Source organism: Canis lupus, chromosome 11, assembly GCF_003254725.2.
Source record: "Canis lupus dingo isolate Sandy chromosome 11, ASM325472v2, whole genome shotgun sequence".
Classification (NCBI taxonomy): domain Eukaryota; kingdom Metazoa; phylum Chordata; class Mammalia; order Carnivora; family Canidae; genus Canis; species Canis lupus.
In genome coordinates, this window is record NC_064253.1 from 50,935,241 (window position 1) to 50,949,511 (window position 14,271).

At 38.9% G+C, this 14,271-nt stretch overlaps 1 protein-coding gene and 1 long non-coding RNA gene across 9 annotated transcripts in view; one reads left to right on the forward strand and one right to left on the reverse strand.

The window, feature by feature from the left end:
* PHF24 (PHD finger protein 24) overlaps nt 1-14,271 on the forward strand; it is a 171,062-nt gene that overhangs the window by 96,345 nt on the left and 60,446 nt on the right. Inside the window, exon 1 of one of the 3 annotated variants that reach the window (XM_049116215.1) lies at nt 10,216-10,404. The exons of the other annotated variants lie outside the window; for them this stretch is intronic. Coding sequence (XP_048972172.1) covers nt 10,307-10,404 — 98 coding nt within the window. The 5' untranslated portion in view covers nt 10,216-10,306. Of the gene's footprint in view, nt 1-10,215; nt 10,405-14,271 lie in introns of those variants that run through there. 3 annotated transcript variants of the gene reach the window in all.
* Nucleotides 1-14,271, reverse strand: part of LOC118350313 (uncharacterized) — a 70,262-nt gene that overhangs the window by 23,354 nt on the left and 32,637 nt on the right. For 3 of the 6 annotated variants that reach the window (XR_007414058.1, XR_007414061.1, XR_007414062.1), the window contains one exon: nt 10,134-10,215. This is a non-coding gene — a long non-coding RNA (uncharacterized LOC118350313). Of the gene's footprint in view, nt 1-10,133; nt 10,257-14,271 lie in introns of all 6 variants that reach the window. The other 3 variants (XR_007414057.1, XR_007414060.1, XR_007414059.1) reach the window with 1 other exon arrangement.

Below are 14,271 nucleotides of genomic sequence, written 5' to 3' on the forward strand. Positions count from 1 at the left end.
CCACTGGGGCTGCCCCATATCAGTGATCTTGAAGACAGGATAATGGAGAGCACAGCAAAAAGAGAAAAGAATTTTTAGAAAATGAGAATAGTTTGACAGATCTCTCAGACAACATCAAATGAAGAAATACATTATAGAGATTCCAGAAAAGAAGAGAGAGAAAAGGACAGAAAATTTATTTTTTAAAAAATTGCTGAAAGTTTCCCTACCCTAAGAAAGGAAATAAACATCTAGGTTCAAGAAACACAGAATGGTCCAAAAAAACAGGAGGCCCATACTTCAACACATAATAATTAAAGTGTCAATGGTTAAAGATAAAGACAGGATTTAAAAAGCAGCAAGAGGAAAGCAAAGTTACCTACAAGAAAAACTCTATAAGGCTACCAGCTGAATTTTAGCAGAAACTTTGCCAGAGAGAAGTGACACTATATATTCAAAGAGAAAAAATGTGCATCCAAGAATACTCTATCCAGCAAGGCTATCACTCAGAATAGAAGGAGAGATAAAGAGTTTTCCAGATAAACAAAAGTTAAAAGAATTCATGACTACTAAACCAGCCAATCAAGAAATGTTAAGAGGGACTCTGTGAGTCGAAACCAAAAACCATAAGGAAGAGTAAGAAAAATAGGAACCACAAAAGCAAAAAAAAAATTTTTTTAAGAATATTTATAAAAATTAGTCAAGAAGGGCAGCCCCGGTGGTGCAGTGGTTTGGTGCCGCCTGCAGCCTGGGGTGTGATCCTGGAGACCCGGGGTCGAGTCCCGCATCAGGCTTCCTGCATGGGGCCTGCTTCTCCTTCTGCCTGTGTCTCTGCCTCTCTCTCGCTCTCTCTGAATAAATAAATAAATAAATAAATAAATAAATAAATAAATAAATAAATAAATAAATCTTTAAAAAAATTAGTCAAGAAGCACAAAATAAAATGATATAAAATATGATATCAGGATGCCTGGGTGGCTCAGTGGTTGAGCATCTGCCTTTAGCTCAGGGCATGATCCCGTGGTCCTGGGATCGAGCCCTGTGTCTCTACGTATGTCTCTGTCTCTCATGAATAAAGAAAGAAAGTCTTTAAAGAAATATGATACCAAATATCTGAAATATGGAGGGGAGAGAAGTAAACAATGAGTTTAAAATGAAGTGACCATCAGCTTAATATAGACTGCAAAATGCAGAATTTGTTATGTATAAATCAAATGTAACCACAAATCAAAAAAGAGTAATAGACATGCAAAAAATAGAGAGTAAGGAATCCAAGTATATCTCTGAAGAAAACCAGCAAACCATGGGAGAGAGAAAGAGAAGAAAAGATCAGAGAAAACTACCAAAACAACCACAAAACAAGTAACAAAATGGCAATAAATACATCTTTTAATAATTACTTTGAATGCAAATGGACTAAATGCTCCAGTCAGAAAACACAGGTTGAAAGAGTGGATGAAAACACAAGACCCATGTATATAATGTGTCTAAAAAACTCACTTTAGACCTAAAGACACCTGCGGATTGAAAGTGAATGGATGGAGAGACATTCATCATGCAAATGGATGTCAAAAGAAAGCTGAAATAGCAGTACTTACATTGGACAAAATAGACTTTAAAACAAAGCCTGTAAATAGAGACAAAGAAGGACAACACTACATTATAATAAAAGGAACAGTCCAATAAGAAGATAGAACAATTGTAAATATTTATGCACCCAACATGGAAACACCCAAATACATAAAACAGTCAATAACAAACATAAAGGAACTAATCAACAGTAATACAATAATAGTAGGGGACTTTAACACTCCATTTACATCAATGGATAGATCATGCAAACAGAAAATCAACAAGGAAACAGTGCCTTTGAATGACACACTGGACTAGGTGGATTTAACAGATATATTCAGAATATTCCATCCTAAAACAATAGAATACACTTTCTTTTCAAGTTGACACAGAACATTCACGAGAATAGATCACATATTAGGCCACAAAATAAGTCTCAACAAATTCAAAAAGGATTGAAGCCATACCATGCATCTTTTCTGACAACGCTAGGAAACTAGAAATTAACCACATGAAAAACTATGAAACAACCACAAACAGATGAAGGTTAAATAACATGCTAATAAACAATGAGTGGGTTGACCAAGAAATCAAAGAAGAAATCAAACAGTACATGGAAACATGAAAAGGAAAACACAAAAGTCCAAATCCTTTGGGATGCAGCAAAAGCAGTTCTAGGAGGAAAGTTCATAGCAATAGGCCAATCGCAAGAACTGAGAAAAATCACAAATAAACAATCTAACCTGACACCTGAAGGAACTATAAAAAGAATAACAAAATCCAAAACCAGTAGAAGGAAGGAAATAATAAAGATTGGAGCAGAAATAAATGATACAGAACAAAAATAAAAAAATAAAGAAACAAAAAAATTAGATCAATGAAATGAAGAGTTGGTTCTTTAAAGAGATCGACAAAATTGATAAACCTCTAGCCAGATTTATAAGAGAACCTGAAGAAAAATAGAAAAGGCTCAAATAAATAAAGTCATAAATGAAATAGGAGAAATAACAATACCATAGAAATACAAACAATCATAAGAAAATATTGTGAAAAACTATATTCCAACAAAGTAGACAATCTAGAAGAAATAGATAAGTTTCAAGAAACATAACCTATTGAAACTGAACAGAGAGAAACAGAAAATTTGAACAAATCAATTTCCAGCAATCACTAATCAAAAAACTCCCAAGAAACAAAAGTCCAGGATCAGATGGGCTTCCCAGGCAAATTCTACCAAACATTTAGAGAAGAGTTAATGCCTATTCTTCTCAAACTATTCTGAAAATAAAAGAAGGAAAACATCCAAATTCATTCTATGAGGCAAGCATCACCCTGATACCAAGACCAGATAAAGACACTGCAAAAACTGAGTATGACAGGTCAATACCTCTGATGAACATAAGTGCAAAAATCCTCAACAAAATACTAGCGGGCACTTGATGGGATGAGCACTGGGTATTATGCTACATGTTGGCAAATTGGGCTCCAATAAAAAAAATTAAAAAAAATACTAGCACATCAAACCCAACAATACATTAAAAAAATCACTCACCATGGTCAGTTGGGATTTATTCCTGGGATGCAAAGCTGGTCCAATATTTGCAAATCAATCAATGTGATACATCATATCAATAAGAGAAAAGATAAAAAAATATATGATCATTTTAAGAGACACAGAAAAAGGATTTTGGACAAAGTACAGCATCCATTCAGAAGAAAAGCCATCAACAAAGTAGGTTTACAAGGAACATACCGCAACATAGTAAAGGCTATATATGAAAAACCCACAACAAGCATCATGCTCAATGGGGATAAATTGGGAGCTTTCCTCCTAAGGTCAGAAATAAGGATGTCCACTCTCACCACTTTTATTCAGTATAGTACTGGAAGTCCTAGCCACAGCAACTAAACAAGAAAAAGAAATAATAAAAAGCATCCAAATTGGTAAAGAAGTAGAACTTTCACTATTTGTAGATGACATAATACTATATAAAGAAAACCCTAAAGACTACAAAAAAAAAAAAAACTACTAGAACTGATAAATGAATTCATTTAAGTCACAGGATTCAAAATCAATGTGCAGAAATCTGTTCAATTTTTATACTCTAATAATGAAGCAGCAGAAAGAAATTAACAAAATAATTCCATTTACAAATGCACCAAAAGTACTAAGATACCTGGGAATAAATCTAACCAACAAAGTTGGTACTGTACCAATAAGACCTGTACTCTGAAAACTACAAAACACCGATTAAAGAAATGAAGACAATACAAAGAAAGAGAAAGCTATTCCATGCTGATGGATTGGAAGAACAAATATTGTTAAAATGTCTATACCACCCATGATGAATCAATCAATAAAGTCTACTACTGGGGCACCTGGGTAGCTCAGTGGTTGAGTGTCTGCCTTTGGCTCAGGTCGTGATCCTGAGGTCCTGGGATTGAGTCCTGCATCAGGTTCCCCACTAGGGGCCTGTTTTTCCCTGTGCCTATGCCTCTGCTCCTCTCTCTCTCTGTGTCTCTCATGAATAAACAAATAAAACCTAAAAATTAATTAATTAATTAATTAATTACTTCTACCCCTGAGGCCAATAACACACTTTATGTTAACTAACCAGAATTTAAATACAAATTCTGAAACAAAGAAAAAATGTCTATAGTGCCCAAAGCAATCTATATTTAACATAATCCCTATCAAAATACCAACAGCATTTTTCATTGAACTAGAACAAAAAAATCCTAAAATTTATATGAAACCACAAAAGACCTAAATAGCCAAGGCAATTTTGAAAAAAGAAAAGCAAACCTGGAGGTATCACAATTCCAGACTTCAAATTATATTACAAAGCTGTAGTAATGAAAACAGTACAGTACTGGCATAAAAATAGACAGATAGATCAATGGAATAGAATAAAAAAACTCGAAAATAAACCCATAATTATGTAGTCAATTAATCTTTGCAAAGCCAGAAAGAATTCCCAACAGGAAAAAGTTTCTTCAACAAATGGTGTAGAGAAGACTGGTCAGCTACATGCAAAGGAATGAAACCAGACCATTTAAACCCTATACAAAAATAAACTCAAAATAGATTAAAGACCTAAATGTGAGACATGAAATCATAAAAATCCTAGAAGACAATACAGCTAGTAATGTCTCTGACAACAACCATAGCAGTATTTTTCTAGATATGTCTCCTGAGACATGGGAAATAAAAAGCAAAAATAAATTATTGGTAATACATCAAAATAAAAACCTTATGCACAGCAAAGGAAACAATCAACAAAACCAAAAGGATGGGCAGCCCGGGTGGCTCAATGGTTTAGCGCCTGCCTTCCGCCTGTGGCGTGATCCTGGAGACACCGATTGAGTCTCACATCAGGCTCCCTGCATGAAGCCTGTTTCTCCCTCTGCCTGTGTCTCTGCCTCTATGTGTGTGTGTGTGTGTGTGTGTGTGTGTGTGTGTCTTTCATGAATGGATGAATAAAATCTTAAAAAAAAAACAACTAAAAGGAAACCTATTGAATGGGAGAAGATACTTTCTAGTGACATATCCAACAAAGGATATGTCACTTTCTAGTGACATATCCAACAAAGGGATATCCAACAAAGTATCCAAAATACATAAAGAAGTGATACAACTCAACACTCAAAAAACAAATAACCAATTAAAAAAATAGACAGAAGACATAAATAGATAGTTCTCCACAGAAGACATCCAGATGGCAACAGACACTTGCTTAACATCACTCATCAGGAAAATGCAAATCAAAACCACATGAGGTATCACCTCACATCTGTCAACATGGCTAAAATGTAAAACACAAGAACAGGAAGTGTTGGAAAGGAGTTAGGGAAAAAAGAAAACCCTCTTGCACCATGATGGCAATGCAAACTACTATGGAAGACGATATGGATGTTCCTCAAGAAGTTAAAAATAATCACACTACTGGGTATTTGCCTAAGAGAAACCCCCAAAATCACTACTCCAAAGGATACTTGCAGCCCTATGTTTACAACAGCATTATCTACCATAGCCAAATTATGGAAGCAGCCAAGTGTCCACCCATAGCTGAATGGATAAAGATGATGTGATACACACACACACACACACACACACACTGTAAAATTATTTCACCAAAAAAAATGGAATAAAATCTTGCCATTTGTATGGATAGAGCTAGAAAGTATAATGTTAAGTGAAATATGTTAGTCAGAGAAAGACATACCATATGATTTCACTCATATGTGAATTTAAGAAACAAAACAAATGGGCAAAGGGAAAAAAATAAAAAAGAGAGAGGGGTATCTGTGTGGCACAGGTGGTTAAGTAACTGCCTTAGTCTCAGGTCATGATCCTGGGCCCAGAGGCTGGCTCCCTGCTCAGCGGGGAGTATGCTTCTCTCTCTCCTCCTGCCCCTCTACTGGCTTGTGCTCTCTCTCACCCACTCTCTCTCTCAAAAGAATACATCTTAAAAAGAGAGAGAGAGAGAGAGAACCAAGCAAAGAAACAGACTTTTAACTATAGAAAACAAACTGACGGTTACCAGAGGGGAGGTGGGTAGGGAGATGGGTGATATAGGTGATGGGGATTAAGGGGATGCACTTGTTGTGATGAGCCCTGGGTGATGTATAGAAGTGTTGAATCACTACGTTTTACACCTGAAACCAGTACAACACTGAATGTTAGTTACACTGGAAATAAAATGAAATAAAAATAAATATAAATAAAATTATATAATAAAAATTTCAGATCATAATAAGATGGAAGCATAGGCTCTATAAATAAATACATAAATACATTAAAAAAATTTTAATGAACAAACAAAAATCAGAATCAGACCTATAAAGACCTATACAAAGAACAAACTCATGGTTGCCAAGGGCATATGGTTTGAGCAAATCGGCAAGGAGAAAGGGAGATATAGGCTTCCATTGATAGAATGAGTAAATCACAGGAATAAAAGGCACAGCATAAGGAATACAGCCAATGATATTATAATGGCATTGTATGGTGACAGAAGCTACACTTGTGAACATAGCATAAGGCATAGTATACCATATAAACTTGTTCAGTCACTGTTGTACACCTGAAACTAAGGTAATGTTCTGTCAACTATATTCAAAAATTATTTTAAATAAATATAAAATAGCACACACTCTCTTACAGACTTTCTATTTTTTTTTTTTAGCAAACTGGAAACTACTAAACTATGAAGTTATTTTCTTAAAAATTGGAACAAAGCTTCTCTTTTAATGTCTCTTTTAAGAAAATCCTGAGACTGCAAGACAGTACATAAATATAAATTGTTACCATTTAAAACCAGTTAGCAATATGTATAAGAATTTTCCTAATGCTGTTCAAAACAAAAGTCAGAAATACAAACGAGGCGCTGGAAAGTAAGATTACATCACTTAAAAAAGAAAAAAAGCTACTTTTCTTTGGTGTATGTGTTTGAGTTTTAAAATTTTGATCCAACCTCCTACCAACACTATATTATCACACAAATAAATATAAAATCACATACAAAAAAGTGCTATTTGGGAAAAAGTAGGGTATTCTGACTGTGCACAGTGTTGGAACATAGCCTAACCTTGGGGGTGTGGCTGTCAGAGAAAGCTTTGCGGAGGAAGGGACATTTAGATTGAGACCAAAAGAGTGAGTTAATTTGAAGAAAAGCATTCTACACAGAGGTAATAACCTATACAAAGGCCCTTATTTGGGGCCCCTGGGTGGCACACTCAGCTAAGCATCTGACTCTTGGTTTTGGCTCAGGTCGTGATCGCAGGGTCATGAGATCAAGAACTGCAGCAGGCTCCATGCTCAGCATGGAATCTGCTTAAGACTGTCTGTCCCTCTCCCTTTGCCCCTCCCCCTGTTCTCTCTCTCTCTCTCTCACTCTCAAATAAAAAAATAAATAAATCTTTAAGAAAACCAAAGGTGTTGAACAGGGAAGAGCTTACACATGAGGAAGTGAAACAAGCAGTACAGAGTGGTGGTGAGTCCAGGTTCCAAAGTCAAATGTCCTGGATTTGAATCTCAGCGATACCCTCCACTTGCTGTGTGACATTGGATAATTTACATAACCTCTCTGGACTTTGGTTTTCCTCAGTTATACCTACCATATAGGATAGGGAGGGCAGTAATTGTTTAATAAATATTGGTTTATTATTTTAATAACTGGTTACTCTAGAATAGTGCTACAAGGTGTTGGAGAGATAGGCAGGGCCATAATATCATAGAGGCTTCTAGTCCTCGCTAAGAATTCAGGATTTATCCTAAATACAATGGGAAACCACTGAAGGATTTTAAGCAAAGGTGTAACATTCTGAAACTTGTGTTTTAAAACATTAATTAGCAAATATTATACTTCTGCTTTGTGGCAAAAAAAGATTCTTGTGAGCTAAACCTTTCCTATTAGTTCAACCTCCTTTTCATTTTCTCCTTTGCCCTTTGATCTTTTAATGTGTGATAGTCACTTTCTGGTAAGTGCTAAGTCCATTGAAAATCCAGTCCTCATAAGAGTGTTTTTCCCCTCCCTCCCCTTCCTCCTCAACCACCATGTCCTGGTGTAAGGGAAAGTTTATTACTCTTCCCTGGTGACATGGAGGTACAGCTGGTGTCCATGCTCTTTTTCTACTGGCCTTCAGTTAAGCTGTTTCATTTTGTTTATCTCTAATCCATCCTTGTCAGTTTCTATCCTTCTGGAATCCATTTGGGACGAACAAACACTACCACCAGAACTCTGGGGACACCGACCTCCATGATAGCCATCATCTCGATGACCCTGGAGTGTCTGGGTCTTGCTGTGTTCACAATATTCTGGGGCCATATGTGAACTTTCGCATCTTTTATATTATAGGTACAGACCACTGGGAACCAGCAGCATTATTTGAGAAGATCTACCTAGACACTTGCCTTCAGAGATGTTCCCCTGCTACCCACTCTCCCTTCTCCATCTCCATGTCAAACACAGAGCTTCTCCTAGGCTTGTCCTTCCACTAAGCTCAAAGCATCTCAGGTCACTCTTCTCCCAATGTGAATACTTCTACTACACCTTCCCACCTCCATACCCCTATCTCCATAAAAGTGCTTCCTTTTAGTTCATCTTCTCTGCAGGGAGTTTCCCCTTTACAATGTGTCCCTTCTTTAGGTAGGGACCATATTGGTGGAATGGCTGCAGAGGAGTGTGATTCGATTTGGGAAACATGTTTGGGGTTGGGATCTGTGAAAAAAAAAAGCCACATTAGTTTATTGTCAAATAATCATCTCCAATTAAGTTGTTTGTCTTAACCACAAGATACAAGCTCCAAGAGGGATGGGTTTCCTTTCTCTGTTTTCTTAACTGGTATATCTCCAGTATCTGACACACAATAGATAACTGTGGAAAGAATGAAGAAATAGTATGAGCAACCAAAAAGATAATGGATGATTCTGTGCTGCTGGCACTGGGATCCACTGGAGGATTTTGACCAGAGGATTGAAGCAATCAGATTTACAGGTTACCAAATATTTTTGTTATGAACTGCACATTTGTGGTCCTGCCCCCTCCAAATTCACATGCTGAAATCCTAACCCCAATGTGCTGATATTAGGAAGTAGGGTCTTTGGAAGGTAATTAGGATTAGATAAGGTCATGGGTGTGGAGGTCTCACAAATGGGATTAGTTCCCTTTTAAGAGTCATGAAAGGACTTGCTCCCCCTCCCTGCTTTCTGCCATCTAAAGTTACAGCAAGAAGACAGCCAGGAAGCAGGCCCTCACAAGACACTGAACCTACTAGCACCTTAATCTTGGACTTCCCAGCCTCCTAAGAAATACATTTCTGTTATTTATAAGCCACAGAGCCTATTGATATTTTGATATAGAAGCCCAAGCATACTAAGATAGTCTTCAGGCTATCACAGGCATCATAAGCAGTAGTCTGTATTATCCCCCCAAGTAATAGTTACTAAATAAATTCTCAAGTACCCATACTGCAGTGAGAGAACACACTCCTATACATATTCAAATCCATGAACAGCCTCCTGAGAAGAACTAAGATGTCACAAACTCTAAAACTGCCTCACCTTCTCTCTATATTCTTTTTACCCCCTCCTTCTCCTAACACCAGGGCCCTTTAGTCAGTGGAACTAGCTAGCCATTGTAACCCTTTTAGAGAATTTCAGCTGAAATCTGGATATCCAGCCCACTCTGATACGGTATTTGCATTTCATGCTTAATTTGTCTATAACATTACAAATTTCATACTCCTACATTTCTACTGTTAACATCATAATACTATTTTAGTACTCCTCTTTTGCAAGTGAAATTAGCATTTCCATGTAAAATAGAAAAATTGCTGGTTGTCTCCCTAATGTGTCTAGGAGCTTAATCCAAGCCTAAAGTTTAAGTTCTCAGTGCCTGAGATGATTTATTTTTGTGTGTGGGTTTCTCAGCAGACTTAAATGCTACTGTGGACTTATGGCAGGGTCTATTTGTATCAGAGGATGACCTGGTTGACCCTTCCTTTGGAAAAATGGAAGGAACCTGAGATCAGAGACATCATCTGGGAGTATCCTTCTGAAATGTTCTCTTGTTCCTTACCATTACAGGTTTTTCCAACAGAAGCGCAGAGCACAATGCCTCTCCATTAAAGGAAGCACCAGCAATCCTGTGGACCTCATGTCTAGAATTAAAAATCGAGAAGGTTCTTTCTAGATATATCTCCTAAGGAAAGGGAAACAAAAGCACAAATAAACTATTGGGACTACATCAAAATGAAAAGCTTCTGCACGGCAAAGGAAACAATGGACAAAACCAAAAGACAACATCCTGAATGGGAGAAAATATTTGCAAATGATACATCTGAGAAGAGGTTAGTATTCAAAATATATAAGGAATTTCTATAACTCAACTCTCAAAAACAAATAACCCAATTTAAAAAATAGGTAGAAGAAATGAGCAGGACATTTCTCTAAAGAAGACATACAGATATCCAATGAATATGAAAAAAAAAGTATTATCATCAGGGAAATGCAAATCAAAATCACAATGAGCTATCACCACATACCTGTCAGAATGGCTAACAGGTATTAGCCATTCTGAGAGACAGACAGAGAGAGACAGAGAGAGAGAGAATGCGGGCTGGTGGGCAAAAGAGAGAATCTTAGGTAGGTTTCACACCCAGTGCAGAGCTCTAAATGGGGTTTGATCTCACAACCCTGAGATCACAACCTGAGCCAAAACCAAGAGTATAATGCTTAACCAACTGCACCAACCAGGTGCCCCAAGAAATAACAAGTTTTGTGAGGATGTGGAGAAAAAGGAATCCTCATGCACTGTTGGTGGGAATGTGAACTGCTATAGCCACTATGGAAAACAGTATGGAAGTTCCTCTAAATATTAAGAAATAGAATCACTATATGATCCAATAATCCCACTATTGGGGATTTACCCAAAGAATACAAAAACACGAATTCATAAAGATATATGCACCCTTATGTTTATTGCAGCATTATTTACAATAGCCAAATTATGGAAGCAACCAAGCAACCCAAGCATCCATCAATAGATGAATCGATAAAGAAAATATATAGAATGGAATGTTACCTGGCCATAAAAGAGAATGAAATCTTGCCATGTGCAACAACATGGATGGATCTACAGGGTATAGTGCTAAATGAAAGAAGTGCATCAGATAAAGACAAATGCCATATGATTTTACTCATGTGGAATTTAAAAAACAAAAACAAATAAACAAAACAACAACAAAAAAAAAACAAAGAAAAAAGGGACAAAGAACCAGATTCTTTTATATATATAAAACAAACTGGTGGTTACCAGGGAGGAGGTGGGTTAAGGGATGAGTGAAATAGGTGAAGGTATTAAGCATATACTTATGCTTTTTTTTTTTCATTTTTTAACCCTTTTTTATTAATATTTTAAAAATAATAAATTTATTTTTTATTGGTGTTCAATTTACCAACATAGAGAATAACACCCAGTGCTCATCCCGTCAAGTGCCCCCCTCAGTGCCTGTCACCCATTCACCCCCACCCCCCGCCCTCCTCCCCTTCCACCACCCCTAGTTCGATTCCCAGAGTTAGGAGTCTTCATGTTCTGTCTCCCTTTCTGATATTTCCCACACATTTCTTCTCCCTTCCCTTATATTCCCTTTCACTATTATTTATATTGCCCAAATGAATGAGAACATACAATGTTTGTCCTTCTCCGATTGACTTACTTCACTCAGCATAATACCCTCCAGTTCCATCCACGTTGAAGCAAATGGTGGGTATTTGTCATTTCTAATGGCTGAGTAATACTCCATTGTATACATAAACCACATCTTTATCCACTCATCTTTTGATGGACACCGAGGCTTCCTTCCACAGTTTGGCTATTGTGGACATAGCTCCTAGAAACATCAGGATGCAGGTGTCCCAGCGTTTCATTGCATCTGAATCTTTGGGGTAAATCCCCAACAGTGCAATTGCTGGGTCGTAGGGCAGGTCTATTTTTAACTCTTTGAGGAACCTCCACACAGTTTTCCAGAGTGGCTGCACCAGTTCACATTTCCACCAACAGTGTAAGAGGGTTCCCTTTCCTCCGCATCCTCTCCAACATTTGTGGTTTCCTGCCTTGTTAATTTTCCCCATTCTCACTGGTGTGAGGTGGTATCTCATTGTGGTTTTGATTTGTGTTTCCCTGATGGCAAGTGATGCAGAACATTTTCTCATGTGCATGTTGGCCATGTCTATGTCTTCCTCTGTGAGATTTCTGTTCATGTCTTTTGCCCATTTCATGATTGGATTATTTGCTTCTTTGATGTTGAGTTTAATAAGTTCTTTATACATCTTGGAAACTAGCCCTTTATCTGATACGTCATTTGCAAATATCTTTTGAGGTGAGGTTTTCCTTCTATTCATTTTGCTCAGTGCAGAGTGGCCAAAAACAAGTTGTATTGGGAAAAGGAGAAAGAGAGAGAGAAGGAAAGAAAAGAGAAAAAGAAAAAAGGAAGAAAAAAAAAGAAAAAAAGAAGAAAAAGAGAAAGAAAAAGAAAGAAAGGGAAAAAAGGGTGGGGGAAGCAAACAGAAATCAAAAAGAAAAGAAAAAAGGAAAAACCACGGGGGAGTATCTTCTGATTCTGTATACTTTAAGTCCCATGACTTCCCCTGGAACTTGTCCGTCTAGCTGGTCTTCTCGGGGAGGAGCCTGTTGTGCTGATTTTCAGGTGTTAGCACTTGGGGGAGCTGCTCTGCCCCCTGCCTGGTGTAGGGCTCAGTGGGGGTTGTTTAACCCGTGAGGCCCCAGGAGGAACAACCCCAGTGGCGGTGGCAGCTCTGGAGCCCTGGATTCAGCTCCCACAGTAACTACTGAGCTTCTCCGTCTGCAGGGCCTGGAGGCTCCGGGGCAGGGCCGCTGATCTGCTCAGCTCTGGGCAGGAGCGTCCTTGCGGTCCTCAGCCCTCCCAGCCTCTGCCTGTCCCGGGGGGAGGCTGGATCCTGGGCTGTGTCCCGGCGCCCTGTGCTCTGGAGCCTGCGCTGTTGGATTTGCGCTCCAGGCCGCGCAGCCCCCTGCGCGCGGAGCCTCTTCCTCTATCGGAGTCGCCTCCTAGCTGCTCCCGGCCGCACAGCCCCCTCCGCGCAGAGCCGCCGCTGGAGCCCCTCCGACCTGCTCCGGGTCCAGCCGTGGGCGCTGCAGTCTTTTAGGGAGCTCGGCGGCGGGGTATGGCCACTCTCCTGGGCGCGCAGGTGTCTGTTAGTGTCCCAGGGAGCCCGAGGGCATCCCCGCCCTCCTGGGGTCCTGCTCTAATTCCCTGCGGGCGCCTTTCTGCCCGGGAAGGTTGGTGCAGCTCCTGCTTCTCCGGGACGGAGCTTTCCTGTCCTGGGGACACTCGCCCCGGCCTCAGCCCGGCTCCTCGCGGGAGCCTTTTGTTTCTTCATTTCTTTTTCCCCCCGTCTTCCTACCTTGATAGAAGCACGAACTCTTCTCACTGTAGCATTCCAGCTGGTCTCTTTAAATCTCAGGCCGAATTCGTAGATTTTCAGGATGATTTGAAGGTTATCTAGGTAATTTGGTGGGGACAGGTGATTTGGGGACCCTACTCTTCCGCCATCTACCCCCCTCTCCCCCTTTTTTAAAGATTTTATTATTATATAATCTCAACACTCACAACACAGGGCTTAAACGCACAACCCAGAGATCAATAGTCGCATGCTCTACTGACTGAGCCAGCCAGGTGCCCCAAGAGTACATGTATCTTCATGAGCACCAGTAATGTACAAAATTGTTGAATCTCGGGCGCCTGGGTGGCTCAGTAATTGAGTATCTGCCTTTGGCTCAGGTCATGATCCTGGGGTCCTGGGATGGAGTCCTTCATCAGGCTCTTCCCAGGGAGCCTGCCTCTCCTTCTGCCTACGTCTCTGCCTTTCTCTGTATGTCTCTCATGAATAAATAAATAAAATCTTTTAAAAAATTGTTGAATCACTATACTGTGCATCTTAATATAACAATGTAGGTTAATTATACTGTAATTAAATGTATATATTTCTCAAAGCCTGTGGGTTTTGCAACAAGTGCTCACATCCAGAGCAGAATCAAGATGGTGTCTCGGAAAAGTGGCTAGAAGGAAGCAGAAGAGCCATAAACACATTTCCAAAATATTAGGGACATTTCCTGCTGATACTTATGAAGATTTCTAATAATTGTGTGACTCTTGTTCTTATTTTATATAATTTTG